A 17191-nucleotide genomic window follows, 5' to 3' on the forward strand; every position below is an offset into this window, starting at 1 on the left:
TAAAACCCCGTCTCTACTAAAAATACAAAATATAGGCCGGGCGCGGTGGCTCAAGCCTGTAATCCCAGCACTTTGGGAGACCGAGACGGGCGGATCACGAGGTCAGGAGATCGAGACCATCCTGGCTAACACGGTGAAACCCCGTCTCTACTAAAAAATACAAAAAACTAGCCGGGCAAGGTGGCGGGCGCCTGTAGTCCCAGCTACTCGGGAGGCTGAGGCAGGAGAATGGCGCAAACCCGGGAGGCGGAGCTTGCAGTGAGCTGAGATCCGGCCACTGCACTCCAGCCTGGGCGACAGAGCCAGACTCCGTCTCAAAAAAAAAAAAAAAAAAAAAAAAACAAAATATTAGCCAGGCGTGGTGGCGGGCGCCTTTAGTCCCAGCTACTCGGGAGGCTGAGGCAGGAGAATGGTGTGAACTGGGGAGGCGGAGCTTGCAATGAGTTGAGATCGCGCCACTGGACTCCGGCCTGGGCTACAGAGCAAGACAGCCTCCGTCTCAAAAAAAAAAAAAAAAAGTGTGAAGATCAGGCTAGAGCTAGAGGCAGAATTGTTTGGTGGCATCACCGGGATAAAGCGTTCATGAAGTTGACAGTTTACTCAGGTCAGAAACTTAAAACATGGTGACAGTTTCCTGCTGGTGAAAATGAAGATCTGGAAGGAGGAAACACTTTCACACAGTGAGGAGGGGATGGGGGTGTGTGACCAAGGCTTGGCCACGCCTCATTCCCAATTCCGGCCCGCTCGAGGACATATGCCTCGCCTCCTGGTGCAGTCGTGCCCGGCCTGGTCTCGGTTCCACTGCTGCTCTAAGGCCAGCAGATGGCTCCTGTGGACACTGAGTCTGAAATTCCCTGCACACTCCTGTGACCCCGTGCAGAACGAAGGAGCAGGGACAGCCCCTTGAGTGAAGATGACGCTAGTATTCTCTTCTATCAATACCAACTTTGGCTGAAATGCAAATATCCAGTAACTAGAGTGCTCGCCCTTAGAGAAGCCTTAGAGAAACCTTAGAGAATCCGTCAGTCTGGCTCTGGGGGTCTGATACCCAGGGCTTCAGCTGTCACTCAGATGTGGGGGCGGGGTCTAGCATTTCATCCAATCAGAGGCGCGGGGGCGTGGCCCTGCGCACAGTTCATCCGGAAATGTAGGGGGTTGCGTTCCCACACGTTTGTCGCTGTGCGGGCGGCGGTTGGGATCCGTCCGGTCTGTCCAGCCGGAGAGGGACCTGGTGCCTGTACCCAGGTTTCTGTCGCTCAGTCATCTGTGCTATTCCCTGCTCTAGTCACAGGAGCTGTCCAGAGGACGCCGGGACATCTGAAAGCCAGGAAATGGTGCGTGTGCGGGGCCGGGTGTCGTGAGACGGGGGAGGGGCTGCCTGGAACAGGCGGGAACAGGCTGTGGCGGGACCCGGGCCTCCCTGTGGGCGACTCCGGGGTCTGGGACCGAGTCCTCCTTGAGCAGTTTGGCCCTCGGTCCCCTCGGCCGCTGGACGGGGCTGGGCCGGCAGCTGGGACCCCGGGCGTCCTGTCCCGTCCCTGCGCGGCGACTGCGACCACGGCCCCGGAGCCTTCTCTGGGCAGTTCCGCGCTCGCAGCCCGACGTCTCCCCAGATTGAGCGGAAGCAACGTGAGGGTTATGGGTGGAATCCTGACTCGGGTGTAGGGTTCGTGCGTGGGAGGAGCAGCGGTCTGTGGGGCCCCAGCCCCCACTTTCTCCTGTTAAAAATTAAACTGAGGTACGTTAACAATTAAAGAGTTCGTTTGAGCAAACAGCGATTCACGAATGAGAAACATCCAGTCCTGGCTTGTGGTTTGTCAGCGGAAAAAGCCAGACTATGTAAAATAAAGAAGTTTATTTGGAGCCGAATAGGAGAGACCTTGGCCGAGGGAAACACAACCCCGAGAAGCCTGGAGTAAGTGGTCCCGAGGCGGCTCAAGACAGTTTGGTTTTATTCATTTCAGAGAGACAGGAATTGTAGGGAAAACAATGAATCAGTGCCTGAAAGATGTAAATTCCTTTGGTAGAAAGGGTGGAACCTGTGGAAGGGGGGTTAGAAGGCACAGGTGGTTGAGGGATTCTGTAGGTGGCAGCTGGTTGAGAGTGTGAAGCTTTGTCTAAAGTTTGGAGGAGGTAGGAAGGAATGCTGAAGGAAGAGGATCTGTTATCTGCCACTTGATTCTATCCCAGCCAAAAAACAGACCTGTTTCTCTAGATTTTATGAATTCTAAGGCGTGACTTTACCTTTGCCTTACGTGGCCTTAGATCTTGTTTGTAATGTGGTATGTTATTGCCCCATGGAGTTCGTTTTTCCATTCTGATGATACCTATTTTTACATGAATGTGCATTAAGCTGCTGCATTTCTAAACTCCTAAAGGGAGAGGGTATAAGGAGACCGTCTCACTTCCCATCTTGTCATACAGAAGAACTCAATTTTCAGGGTTTTTCGGGGGCCCCCTTGGCCAAGAGCCGGTCACTTCACTTAGCTGGGAAGGTACTTTGTTTTTGTTTTGGTTTTGGTTTGAGACAGAGCCTCCTGTCACCCAGACTGGAGTGCAATGGCTCTATCTCGGCTCACTGCAACCTCCGCCTTCCGGATTCAAGCGATTCTGCTGCCTCAGCCTCCCGAGTAGCTGGTATTACAGGCATGCACCGCTACACCCTCCTAATTTTTGTATTTTTAGTAGAGATGGGGTTTCACCATGTTGGCCAGGCTGTTCTCGAACTCCTGACCTCAAGTGATCCACCCACCTTGGCCTCCCAAAGTGCTGGGATTAAAGATGTGAGCCATCTTGCCAGGCCAGATGTTTTTATTTTTAGTTTACCAGTTTAGGGGTAGGCTGTTATAAGTTACATGAGGAGACAAACCAGATAAATGCTTGATTGGTTGCAGAGATGCAGTTGCCTTATTTGGACTTGTCACTCCAAAATAATCGAAAGCTTCAGATTTCAATTGGAAGAGTTTATTCAAGCAAAAAGATAGCAATGGCCCATTTAGGAAAAAGACTCCAGAGAAATGGACTCAGTACTCCAAAATTGGAAGTTAAGTTCTTGCTTGTATTACCGGAAAATGAGGTCCTGATCAGACCCCAGGAGAGTTCTCGAATCTTACACAGGAAGGAATTCAAGACGAGTCACACAGTGTAGTGAGAAGAGAGTTTATTGAAAGCTACTCTGGGCCAGCATGATGGCTTAGGCCTGTAATCCAAGCACTTTGGGAGGCCAAGGTGGGAGGATCACTTGAGTTCAGGAGTTCGAGACCAGCCTGGGCAATATAGCCCCAATAAACCCCATCTCTTCCAAAACTAACAAAAATTAACTGGATGTGGTGACTTGCACCTGTACTGCCCAGGTAGTCGGGAGGCTGAGGTGAGAGAATCACTTGAACCCCGGAAGCAAAGGTTGCAGCCCAGCCGAGGATGCGCCACTGCACTCCAGTGTGGGTAACAGAGTGAGACCCCATCTCAAAAAGCAAAAACAAAACAAACAAAAAAGAGTTCAAGACCAACCTGGCTAACACAGCAAGACCCTGTCTCTATTTAAAAAAAAAAAAAAAAAAAAAGGAGAGAAAAGGAAAAAGAAAGAAAAAGCTTCTCTGTTTCAGAGTAAGGCATCCTCATACAGCAAGTGGAGGAACGTACTGTCTTTAAGTTTTTCTTATATAGCGATCTTGTCTATGTAAAGAATACCTGTGCCTACCTGCATGTGGGCTGACAGCGTCACACAATTTATTACTCTGTTGAGTTAAAGAAAACTATCCTTTACATTTTAGCATACAAGTGCATTAAAACAACTGTAATTATCTTGAAAGCATATGTTGTTATGGGTGTTGGGACATCAGGACGTTCTGTTGTTGTGGGAGTGTAAGGATACTTGCAGGCATCTGTAGGCTGTTTTCTTCATGGGAAACATATGATGATCATGGGTTGTGACTGGCAAGGAGTGTTTCTTGTTAGTCTCAAGGTGGAGCTGAACTTGAATTGGTGTTACTCTGGCTCCCCTAGGCACCTGTTTCCCTAACACTTACATAGGCAAAAGACAAATAAATACAACAGGATTACGTTTTCCACAGAAGGCTGATGTATGAGATACAACAGTTTTTTCTGGAGACAATGCCTTGCTCTGTGACCCAGGCTGGAGCGGTGGTGCAATCATGGCTTACTGCAGGCTTGACCTCACTGGCTCAAGCATCTCAGCCTCCCAAGTAGCTGAGACTACAGTTGCCCACCACCACACCTGGCTAATTTTTTATTTTTTGCAGGGGTTAGGTCTCGTTATGTTGCCCAGGCTGGTCTCTGGCTCCTGGCTTCCTTGGCCTCCAGGAGTGTGCTGGGATTACAGATGTCAGCCACTGCACCTGGCTAACATCTCAATTCGTTAGGGTTTGCTTTTTTTCCCCCCAGAGCTTGTATTCTTTTCTTTCTGGCTGGTTTTTATTTCCTTTTCAATTTAAAAGAGTGAATTTAACATTCCAGCTGAAGACAATGTGATAGACATGAAGTCTTTTTTTTTTTTTTTTTTGAGACGGAGTCTCGCTCTGTCGCCCAGGCTGGAGTGCAGTGGCGCGATCTCGGCTCACTGCAAGCTCCGCCTCCCGGGTTCACGCCATTCTCCTGCCTCAGCCTCCCGAGTAGCTGGGACTACAGGCGCCCACAACCGCGCCCGGCTAATTTTTTGTATTTTTAGTAGAGATGGGGTTTCACCGTGGTCTCGATCTCCTGACCTTGTGATCCGCCCGCCTCGGCCTCCCAAAGTGCTGGGATTACAGGCGTGAGCCACCGCGCCCGGCCCTGACATGAAGTCTTTGTGTGAGGAAGTAAAGAGGGAAGTTAGTCTACTACAGAGATCAGTAGTGAAGAGGGCCCTGGCGGGATGGCTCACACCCAGAACCCCAGCACTTTGGGCGGCCAAGGCAAGTGGATGGCTTGATCTCAGGAGTTCAAGACCAGCCTGGGCAACATAGCGAGACCCTATCTCAATTGTGAAAAATCATATTAAATTAAAAAAAAAAAAGTGAAGAGGGAAAGGGTCTTTCCTGTTTCCCTTCAGTCATTTACAACATTTTACAAAACACTATAGGTAAGAAAGAAGGTGAATCTGTAATCAGGGAAACAAGAGTTCCAGCTGTCTATGTGAAAGTTGTGTGTCATGTGACTCAACCCCATTATCACATTGCTTCAAGATAATTGAGAGATCTGTCAGCTTAAATTTTGGAATTACTTTGTTGTTTTTGTTGTTTGTTTGTTTTGAGACAAGGCCTCACTCTGTCGGCCAGGCTGGAGTGCAGTGGCACGATAGCTCACTCACTACAGCCTCCACCTCCTGGGTTCAAGTAATTCTCCTGCCTCAGCCTCCCAAGTAACTGGGATTACATGCATGTGCCCCCACACTCAGCTAATTTTTGTATTTTTAGTAAAGATGGGGTTTTACCACGTTGGCCAGGCTAGTCTCAAACTCCCGTCCGCAAGTGGTCCGCCCACCTTGGCCTCCCAAAGTGGTGGGATTATGGGTGTGAACCACTGCACCCGGCCTGATTTACTTGTTCACACAGCCTATATAGGTAGAAAATTTCTACGTATGTAGTTACAAGGTAATTGGTAAATTGTGCCTGATTAAGCATAAATTTTATTTCCCTATAAATTAGTAATTTCCAAGAATTGTATTTAAATTTGATTTCAGGGCCCTTAGGTAGGACCCTAGGGTACTACACACAGTTTGGTCTCATTGCTTCTTCTTTAAATTTTTTCACACTTTCCAGGGCGACTGGTTTCACCTCACATTTTCCAAATATATGCGATGCAGGTCCTCCACTCTCATACCACAGCCTGACTCTTCAAGGGCTTACAGTAAAATCAATGTCTGAACATTTCACATGAGAGGAAAGCAGAGAATCACCACTAGACATTTTCCTGAAAAATCCTTTCTGCCTCTCCTCCTGTTATCTTTCTGAGACACAGACACCTTATCAGGATATCTTTGGGATGAGGTTCCTTTCTGGAAACTTTACAGGGTGGTATGTCTTCAGTACACCCTTCTATCTTTTCCAGGTTTTGAGTTTTAGAACTGCCTGTAGCTGACCCAAGACCCCCACAGTTGCCGTGTCTCTTGGAGGGTCTAGTGGGTATCAGTGCCTAGGGGAGTGGGGCCTCCCAAGGGAGCAGCTGAATGAGTAATGGTGGAGGAGATGCCTGGTATACTTTTCATCTAGATACCCAATTCATGGGTGCTCTGCTTCTCTCTCCCAACTTCAGTTTCCATTAATTGGAGACGCATGGCAGGTCAGCTAATCGGATGTTGCTATTGAGGAAAAGCAGAAATGATTCCTGTCCTCTGGATTGTCTCAACTGTGAAGAGAGAAATATCCCAAAAGACAAGGAAAGGCCACCCCAACAAGGTTGTATCTAGCTATCCCACAGGGAGGTGGTCACCAGAATGCAGCTGTGTAAGTCTTACATGTGAGTTGACCACATGGAGGAACTGGGAGGAGGTGGAGAACTGGAAACTCTGTTGAGTTTGAGTAAAGGTTTCTTCTGTTATGAGGATATGAAATCCATAAAGAAAATGCATGCTAAGGTAACATATGATTATAAGAACTCACTATAACCGGCAGCTCTAGAATGAATTAAATTACTGTATATGGAGATGATGAGTAGTAGATTGATTATCCTCTGGTAGAGAACCATTTGTCCCTGCTTTTTCTGTTAAGTGTTCACCACTTATATCATTGGCTGGCAATACCTGGTTTGTCATAGTTTCACATTACCTTAAATAGATGCCCAGACTGGGTGTGGTGGCTCATGCCTGTGATACCAGCACTTTGGGAGGCTGAGATTGGCAGATCACCTGAGGTCAGGAGTTTGAGACAAGCCTGACCAATATGGTGAAACTCCATCACTATTAAAATTCAAAATTAGCCAAGCATGGTGGTGCATGGCTGTAATCCCAGCTACTCGGGAGGCTGAGGCAGGAGAATCACTTGAACCTGGGAGGTGGAGGTTGCAGTGAGCCGAGATTGCCGAGATTGCCGAGATTCTAGCCAGGGCAACAAGAGCAAAACTCTGTCTCAAAAAAAAACCCAAAAAAACATAGGTGCCCTACTTTCACAATTTGCTGTTCTCCATTGGCCTATCTTTCTTTTTTTTTTTTTTTTTTTTGAGACAGAGTCTCACTCTGTCGCCCAGGCGGGAGTGCAGTGGCCGGATCTCAGCTCACTGCAAGCTCCGCCTCCCGGGTTTACGCCATTCTCCTGCCTCAGCCTCCCGAGTAGCTGGGACTATAGGCGCCCGCCACCTCGCCCGGCTAGTTTTTTTTTTTGTACTTTTTAGTAGAGACGGGGTTTCACCGTGTTCGCCAGGATGGTCTCGATCTCCTGACCTCGTGATCCGCCCATCTCGGCCTCCCAAAGTGCTGGGATTACAGGCTTGAGCCACCGCGCCCGGCCTTGGCCTATCTTTCCATCTCTGATAATACCATTTTCTGTTAATTAGTTTAGAGTTCAAAGCTGCGGTGTGTAGTAGGGATAGTGCCTCTCTGTCTTAGTCATGTTGGGCTGCTGTATCAAATTACCATAGACTGGGTGACTTAAAGAATAGACATTTATTTCTGGCAGTTCTTGAGGTTGTGAAGTCCACGTTCAGGGAGCTGGCAGATCTAGTATCTGGTAAGGGCCTGCTTCTTGGTTTGCAAATGGTCATCTTGTGGTTTCTTCACCTGACAGAAAAGAGAGGGAGCCGGCTCTCCTGTGTCTTCTTGTAAGAGTACTAATCTCATTCAGAAAGGATTTACTCCTATGTTCTCATCTAATCCTAATTACTTCCCAGAGATGTCAACTTCTAATACTATATTGGGGGTAGGTTATTAATGTATGATTTTTTTGGAGTGGTGCAAATATTCACACCATAACACCCCCCAACCATATTCTATAGAGGATCTTGGCTATTTTTAGTCATTGTCTTCTATTTCAGTTTTTAGAAGTACTTTTTTCTTAATTTTAGTGAAAGAAACAAACTGCCTTGTACATTTCATAAAATAAAATATAACTGTAGGCATATTTCAGAGAGGTTACATCATAGTGATACTTAATCTCCTTTTAAGGACACGTGGCATTTTTTCCATTATTGCCTTTTATATTGATGTTTTTCAGTGTAAACTTTTTGCATAATAATCATTTTTTATCCTTCTTGAGACTTTTTTGGACTTCAAGAAAATTAGTTTTAATAGAAGTTAGTGGCCCGGCGTGGTGGCTCATGCCTGTAATCCCAACACTTTGGGAGGCCAATGCATGCAGATAGCCTAATTCAGGAGTTCGAGATCACCCTGATGAACATGGAGGAACCCCATCTCTACTAAAAACACAAAATTAGCCAGGCGTGGTGGCACAGGCCTGTAATCCCAGGTATTCAGGAGGCTGAGGCAGGAGAATCACTTGAACCTGGGAGGCAGAGGTTGCGGTGAGCCAAGATCCCAAGATCGTGCCATTGCACTCCAGCAACAAGAGTGAAACTTTGTCTCAAAAAAAAAGAAAGAAAGGAAGAAATTAGTCCAGGCTGGGCAACATGGCAAACCTTGTCTATACAAAAACTTACCTGGTCATGGTGATGTGTGCCTGTAGTCCCAGCTACTCAGGACACTGAGGTGGAAAGAACTGTTGAGCCTAGGAGTTCGAGGCTGCAGTGAGCTATGATTGCACCACTACACTCCAGCCTGGGTAACAGAATGAGACCGTGTTTCAAGAAAAAAGAAAAGAAAACAAACAAAAAAATTAGTTTCAATATGTTATGCTGTTGTTGCAGATAATTAGAATTCACTGAGATTTATTTCTGTATAGGGTATGCATTCCAGAAACTAAAAGTATTACATACGCACAAAATACATTAAAAAATTGCACAATTAATCCAAATATTGATGGAGCCAGTACTGTGAATGATAAGACAACTGCCCTACTTTTCTTTATGCTTCCCCAACCTGGGTACCCAACCATATCAGTATATTTTATTTTTGTACTTTTTTTATGCAAATGATAACCAATATGCCAATATGTGATTTTTTTTTTTTTTTCTTTTTTTTGAGACGGAGTCTCGCTTTGTCGCCCAGGCTGGAGTGCAGTGGCGAGATCTTGGCTCACTGCAAGCTCCACCTCTCGGGTTCACGCCATTCTCCTGCCTCAGCCTCCCGAGAGGCTGGGACTACAGGCGCCCGCCACCTCGCCCGGCTAATATTTTGTATTTTTAGTAGAGACGGGGTTTCACCGTGTTAGCCAGGATGGTCTCGATCTCCTGACCTTGTGATCCGCCTGCCTCGGCCTCCCAAAGTGCTGGAATTACAGGCATGAGCCACTGCACCCGGCCAATATGTCGTATTTTATATTGGGTTTTATTTAAACTCAGTTGTGAACCTTACATGGAATGATAGTTAATTCACTTTCTTATTTAGTTGATTTTATGATTTAGAACAGTGGTTGTTTACCCAAAACATTGAGCAGATAATCCACAGAGTTCCCGCATTTTTCTTCCAAGCTCATAGTTCCCCCTATTTTAAACATCTTAACTGGCCAGGTGCTGTAATCCTACCACTTAGAGAAGCTGAAACGGGAGGATGGCTTGGACTCAGGAGTTGGAGGCCAGCCTCGGCAACATAGCAAGACCCTGTTTCAAAAAAAAAAAAAAAGTTTTAAACCAAAGAAACCATATTGACTGTGTGTGGTGTATCCTACAGTTGATGCAAGAATATACTACATGTGAACATGACGAAAATTGAAGAAGCCAATGCTATTATTACCTAAAGTTCATCTTTTACATTAAACTTCACTCTTTTGTTCTGTGGTTTAAGACAACTGCATGTGTCATGTATCCACCATCACAGTCTTTTTTTTTTTTTTTTTTTTTGAGACGGAGTCTCGCTGTGTCTCCCAGGCTGAAGTGCAGTGGCGTGATCTCGGCTCACTGCAAGCTCCGCCTCCCGGGTTCACGCCATTCTCCCGCCTCAGCCTCCCAAGTAGCTGAGACTACAGGCGCCCGCCACCACGCCCGGCTAGTTTTTTGTATTTTTAGTAGAGACGGGGTTTCACCATGTTAGCCAGGATAGTCTCGATCTCCTGACCTCGTGATCCACCCGCCTCGGCCTCCCAAAGTGCTGGGATTACAGGCTTGAGCCACCGCGCCCGGCCCACAGTCTTATACAGAAGCATTTCACAGACCTCAAAATCCCCTGTGCTCCTCCTAATCATGGCTTTCCCCTCACTCTTTTGCCATCCCTGTTTATCCCTGGCAACAAATGATGATGTTCCTGCCTCTAGAGTTTTGCATTTTCCAGAATATCACATATTTGGAATGATGCTGTAAGGGGCCATTTCAGACTTGCTTCCTTCATGTAAAAATATGCGTTGAAGGTCTCTTGAAAGCTTTGTTGCTTGACAACTCGTGTATTTTTTATTTTTGTTTATTTATCTAAAAAAATTTTGTTTTTAAATGGCGTGAACCCAGGAGGCAGAGCTTGCAGTGAGCCGAGATTGCGCCACTGCACTCTAGCCTGGGCGACACAGCGAGACTCTGTCTCAATAAAAAAAAAAATTTTGTTTTTGTTTTTGTTTTGTTAGAGACAGGGTCTCAAACACCCCAGCTCAGGTGATCCTCCCACCTCAGCTTCCCAAAGTGCTGGGATTCCACTTGTGAGCCACCATGTCCGGCCACTCATTTCTTTCACCACTGAGTAGCATTAACACTGGATGGGTGTTACCATAGTTTGTTTCTTTTTCTTTTCTTTTTTTTTTTTTTTTTGAGGCAGAGTCTCTCTCTGTCGCCCAGGCTGGAGTGCAGTAGCGGGATCTCAGCTCACTGCAAGCTCTGCCTCCCAGGTTTACTCCATTCTCCTGCCTCAGCCTCCCGAGTAGCTGGGACTGCAGGCGCCCGCCACCTCACCTGGCTAGTTTTTTGTATTTTTTTTTTTTGGTAGAGACAGGGTTTCACCGTGTTAGCCAGGATGGTCTCGATCTCCTAACCTCGTGATCCGCCCGTCTCGGCCTCCCAAAGTGCTGGGATTACAGGCTTGAGCCACCGTGCCCGGCCCATAGTTTGTTTCTTTATTCACCTATTGAAAGGCTCATCTTGAGCCTGGTATGATGCCTCATCCCTGAGTTCCCAGCATGCAGGAGACTGAGGTGAGAAGATTGCTTGAGGCCAGAAGTTAGAGACCAGCCTGGTAGATACAGTGTGAGACCTTGTCTTTTTTTTTTTTTTTTTAAAGACTCACCTTGATTGAGTCTAGTTTTTGGCAGTCATGAGTAAGGCTGCTAAAAATGTTTGTGGGAGGACTTTTGTGTGGACATCAGTTTTCAGTTCATTTGGGTCAGTATTGTAGGAATGAGACTACTGAATCAGTAGGACACCATGCTTATTTTTTTCAGAGCTCCGCAGACTGTCTTCCAAATTGGCTGTAGAAGTTTCCATTCACATCGGTAGTGAATGAGAGTTCACTGTCATTGGCATTAGCAAGTGTCAGTGTTTTGTATTTTAGCTCCTCCACCAGGTATTTGCTGCTGCCTCATTGTTTTCTTTTTTTCTTTTCTTTCTTTTTTTTTTTTTTTGGAGACGCAGTTTCACTCTTGTTGCCCAGGCTGGAATGCAATGGAGTAATCTCAGCTCACTGCAGCCTCTACCTCCTGGGTTCAAGTGATTCTCCTGACTCAGCCTCTAGAGTATCTGGGATTAACAGGTGTGCACTGCCTCACCTGGCCAATTTTTGTATTATTAGTAGAGATGAGGTTTTACCATGTTGGCCAGGCGGGTCTCAAACTCCTGACCTCAGGTTATCCACCCGCCTTGGCTTCCCAATGTGTCGTATTACAGGCGTGAGCCACTGCGCCTGGCCTGTTTCCATTTTGCTCTTAAATGACATGTAATGTAAAGCATCCTGTCATATGTTTGTTTGCCATAATTACAGTTTTTGCGGGGAGGTATACTTGGAAAGATCTTGCTTTTTTTTTTTTTTTTTTTTTTTGGAGATGGAGTCTGGCTCTGTCGCCCAGGCTGGAGTGCAGTGGTGTAATCTCGGCTCACTACAACATCTGCCTCCTGGGTTCAAGCGATTCTTCTGCCTTAGCCTCCTGAGTAGGTGGGATTACAGGCTCCCGCCACCAGGCCTAGCTAATTTTTGTATTTTGAGTTGAGACTGGGTTTCACCATGTTAGGCTGGTCTCAAACTCCTGACCTCAGTGATCCACCCGCCTCAGCCTCCCAAAGTGCTGGGATTACAGGCATGAGCCACTGTGCCTGGCTTTTTGCTTCTTTTTTGATTGGTTGGGTTTTTTTCTTGTAGAATTTTAGGAGTTCTTCATTACCTTTTGGATACCAGTCCTTCATCAGATAGGTGTTCTACAAAGATTTTGTTCCAGTCTGTCACTTGTCTTTTTATTCTGTTAACAAAGTCATTTCCAAAACAAACACTTTTACTTTGTTTTTTTCTTTTTGTTTGTTTTGTTTTTTAATTATACTTTTAAGTTCTAGGGTACATGTACACAATGTGCATGTTTGATACATAGGTATAAAATGTGCCATGTTGGTTTGTTGCCCCCATCACGTCATCATTTACATTAGGTATTTCTCCTAATGCTATCCCTCCCCTAGCCCTCCACCCTCTGACAGGCCCCAGTGTGTGATATTCCCTGCCCTGTGTCCAAGGGGTCTCATTGTTCAGTTCCCACCTATGAGTGAAAACATGCGGTGTTTGGTTTTCTGTTCTTGTGATAGTTTGCTGAGAATGATGGTTTCCAGCTGCATCCATGTCCCTGCAAAGGACACGAAATCATCCTTTTTTATGGCTGCATAGTATTCCATGGTGTGTATGTGCCACATTTTCTTTATCCAGTCTATCATTGATGGACATTTGGGTTGGTTCCAAGTCTTTGCTATTGTGAATAGTGCCGCAATAAACATACGTGTGCATGTGTCTTTATAGTAGCATGATTTGTAATCCTTTGGGTATATACCCAGTAATGGGATGGCTAGGTCAAATGGTATTTCTGGTTCTAGATCCTTGAGGAATCGCTACACTGTCTTCCACAATGGTTGGACTAGTTTACAGTCCCACCAACAGTGTAAAAGTGTTCCTATTTCTCCACATCCTCTCCAGCACCTATTGTTTCCTGACTTTTTAATTATCACCTTTCTAACTGGTATGAGATGGTATCTCATTGTGGTTTTGATTTGCATTTCTCTGATGGCCAGTGATGATGAGCATTTTTTCATGTGTCTGTTGGCTGCATAAATGTCTTCTTTTGAGAAGTGTCTGTTCATATCCTTTGCCTACTTTTTAATGGGGTTGTTTCATTTTTTCTTGTAAATTTGTTTGAGTTCTTTGTAGATTCTGAATATTAGCCCTTTGTCAGATGGGTATATTGCAGAAACTTTCTCCCATTCTGTAGGTTGCCTGTTCACTCTGATGGTAGTTTCTTTTTTTTTTTTTTTTTTTTTGAGACGGAGTCTCGCTCTGCCGCCCAGGCTGGAGTGCAGTGGCCGGATCTCAGCTCACTGCAAGCTCCGCCTCCCGGGTTCACGCCATTCTCCGGCCTCAGCCTCCCGAGTAGCTGGGACTACAGGCGCCCGCCACCTCGCCCGGCTAGTTTTTTGTATTTCTTAATAGAAACGGGGTTTCACCGTGTTAGCCAGGATGGTCTCGATCTCCTGACCTCGTGATCCGCCCGTCTCGGCCTCCCAAAGTGCTGGGATTACAGGCTTGGGCCACCGCGCCCGGCCTGATGGTAGTTTCTTTTGCTGTGCAGAAGCTCTCTAGTTTAATTAGATCCTATTTGTCAATTTTGGCTTTTGTTGCCATTGCTTTGGTGTTTTAGTCATGAAGTCCTTGCCCATGCCTATGTCCTGAATGGTATTGCCTAGGTTTTCTTCTAGGGTTTTTAGGGTTTTAGGTCTGACATTTAAGTCTTTAATCCATCAGGAATTAATTTTTGTATAAGGTGTAAGGAAGGGATCCAGTTTCAGCTTTCTACAGATGGCTGGCCAGTTTTCCCAGCCCCATTTATGAAATAGGGAATCCTTTCCCCATTCCTTGTTTTTGTCAGGTTTGTCAAAGATCAGATGGTTGTAGATGTGTGGTATTATTTCTGAGGGCTCTGTTCTGTTCCATTGGTCTATATCTCTGTTTCGGTACCAGTACCATGCTGTTGGGCCTGGCTGATTTTTGTATTTTTCGTAGAGATGGAGTTCCATCATTTTGGCCAGGCAGATCTCAAACTGCTAACCTCCATAATTACACCTGCCTTGGCCTCCCAAAGTACTGGAATTGTAGGCATGAGTCACCACACCTGGCTGCTACCATGATTTATTATCATTACTTATTGTAAAACAAAACTTAAAACTTATCAGCTTAAGGAATTTTACATGTACAGTTGAGATAGTTTGACAGATCTACATAAGTTCTGTAAGGTGAATTCTATTGTATTTTGCTTATTGCAATTATCCTGAGGTGAGGTTGCATGCATATTGCAGTATGGAGCAAGATGTTATTTTCTTTTTTTTTTTTTTTTGAGACGGCAGGCTGGAGTTCAATGGCGCAATCTTGGCTCACCGCAATCTCTGCCTTTCAGGTTCAAGCAATTCTCCTACCTCAGCCTCCTGAGTAGCTGGGATTACAGGCATGCGCCACCACACCTGGCTAATTTTGTATTTTTAGTAGAGACAAAATTTCTCCACGTTGGTCAGACTGGTCTCCAACTCCAACCTCAGGTAATTGACCCACCTCGGCCTCCAAAAGTGCTGGACTTACAGGCGTGAGCCACAGCGCCTGGCCAAGATGTTACTTTCTAAGTATAAATAATATCCCATTGTATGTATATACTTAGGACATTTTGTTTATCCATTCAGCCATCAGTGGATATGTGGGTGGCTGCATTGCTCATTCCTGCCATGCCAGGAGGGTCGTATAGTGATTGAATCTATGCTTTTTACACCTGGGTATCTCTTAGGAGTTTCTTGTTTGCCCTCTTGTGTGCTTAGGGTGCCAGACTTTTCTTAGGAGTGTCCCCTTTGCCCTTCTTACCATCTATCTAGCTACATTCTGACAGGATAACTGTGAAGTGAGTGAATCCTGGGCATCATAATGGATGTTTCTTTCTACTTAGGTATTTCTCCTCTTCTCTGCTTATATCTAGCATGCCTGTTTGGGGTGGTCCCTGGGGGTGTGGGCTTTCCCCTGGACTTCCCCTCCTGCTCTTGACTAGTTATCTGCCTTCTCTAACAATGTCATCAAAGATTAGACTTTGGGAACAGACATTTTCAAGGAAACAGAGCCTCAGGACTGCTAACGTTAACTTTTTTCTGCATATTAATTCATAGGACTCTGTTATGACAGGTGCTACAGACCCACAGTCCAAAGAGACATTAGGGACAGCCTAGGCAGCTCACTTTTCTTCCTGGATTGTAGCAGGACAGGCCACAGATATAACATCTCAGACACCAGGTTAGAGAAGGAAGTGGCTTTATTTGGCCAGAAGCATCGGCAGACTTGCATCTTAAAAACCGAGCTCCCCGAGAGAGAGAAATTCCTGCCCCTTTTAAAGGCTTACAACTCTAAGGGGGTCCACGTGAAAGGATCATGATCGATTAAGCAAGGATAGGGTGCGTAACTGGATCTGCATGCATCGGTGACAGGACAGAGCAGAATAGAACAGAGTTTCACAATGCTTTCTCATACAATGTCTGGAATCTATAGATATACAAGTGGTTAGGTCAGGAGGTGATTTTTTTTTTTTTTGAGACAAAGTCTCACTCTGTCACCCAGGCTGGAATGCAGTGGCTCAATCTCGGCTCACTGCAAGCTCTGCCTCCCGGGTTCACACCATCCTCCTGCCTCAGCCTCCCGAGTAGCTGGGACTACAGAACTACAGGTGCCTGCCACCACGCCTGGCTAATTTTTTGTATTTTTAGTAGAGACGGGGTTTCACTGTGTTAGCCAGGATGGTCTTGATCTCCTGACCTCGTGATCTGCCCGCCGCTGCCTTCCAAAGTGCTGGGATTAAAGGCATGAGCCACTGCACCTGGCCAGGAGTTGATTTTTAACTACCAGGCCTAGGGTGTGGCACTGGGCTGTCTATTGATCTCATTTCTGCTTTCCTTTAACTTTTGCTTCCTCTTTCTTTTTCTGAGGTATGAGGTAACAAGCAGGGGAGCAACAAGCAGGTTTCTATTATTATGATGATTTCTTTATAAGCATTTTCTTTTTTTTTGAGACGGAGTCTCGCTCTGTCGCCCAGGCTGGAGTGCGGTGGCACGATCTCCGCTCATTGCAAGCTCCGCCGCCTCCCAGGTTAACGCCATTCTCCTGCCTCAGCCTCCCTAGAAGCTGGGACTACAGGTGCCTGCCACCACGCTCGGCTAATTTTTTTGTATTTTCAGTAGAGACAGGGTTTCACCGTGTTCGCCAGGATGGTCTCAATCTCCTGACTTTGTGATCCGCCTGCCTCAGCCTCCCAAAGTGCTGGGATTACAGGCGTGAGCCACCGCGCCCGACCTTTATAAGCATTTTAAATCCTCCTAGTGCTAGAAACCATTTTCCAAATACAGATTTAGGATTAAACCCATGCCAAACCTGTACAGGCACATGTGCCAACTTTGTTATGTCCTTAACTGTATTTTTGACTACTTGCCCTTGATTATTTATATGCAGACAGCAATTGGTTAGGTTAAATTTTCCATAGCCCCTCCTTTAGTTGCTAGCAAGTAGTCTAGTGCCCATCTATTTTGATAGATAGCATTTTTCATCTGGGTTTCTTACCGGGCTAAAACAGTTAAAGCTCTGCCAATTTTATTAGTGGTTATTTCTAAGATAGCTTGTAACCGTATGATCTGGTTGAACATGTAAATGGGGCTTTCTTTTTTTTCTGTTTTAGCTATTTTTTTTACTTCTATTGCCTAGAAAAGAACTAGTTTTTAAATCTTATTTCAAAGACTATGATCATGGGAGACTCAGATGGGTTATAGTACACATCAGGTCGGGCATTTCCTGGGTTACACACTTTGTACTGAGTCGTGTTATACAGGCAAGTTCCTTTTAAAATTTCTAGGCATTCATAATAACTATAAAACAGGAATATTATTTTAACTTGTAGCCCTACCTCAGTAACCTGATGAATACACGGGGAACAATCTTCCGTGGGGGGAAAATCAGTTGAAGTCCTTATTG

At 45.7% G+C, this 17191-nt stretch overlaps 1 protein-coding gene across 11 annotated transcripts in view; it reads left to right on the forward strand.

Annotated features, from left to right (window-relative positions):
• Positions 1 to 1162: 1162 nt before the first annotated feature.
• The window catches only part of LOC102124420 (uncharacterized), an 81109-nt gene continuing 65080 nt past the window's right edge, over positions 1163 to 17191 (forward strand). For 3 of the 11 annotated variants that reach the window (XR_012428428.1, XM_074026000.1, XM_074026006.1), the window contains exon 1: positions 1163 to 1334. Coding sequence is in view for 4 of the 11 variants with exons in the window: in XM_074026000.1 (XP_073882101.1) it covers positions 1332 to 1334 (3 nt within the window). In the remaining 7 variants the exon portion in view is untranslated. Of the gene's footprint in view, positions 1335 to 6252; positions 6457 to 14597; positions 14737 to 17191 lie in introns of all 11 variants that reach the window. The other 8 variants (XM_065535586.2, XM_074025997.1, XM_074026003.1 and 5 more) reach the window with 4 other exon arrangements.

This window comes from Macaca fascicularis, chromosome 19 (assembly GCF_037993035.2).
Source record: "Macaca fascicularis isolate 582-1 chromosome 19, T2T-MFA8v1.1".
NCBI lineage: Eukaryota > Metazoa > Chordata > Mammalia > Primates > Cercopithecidae > Macaca > Macaca fascicularis.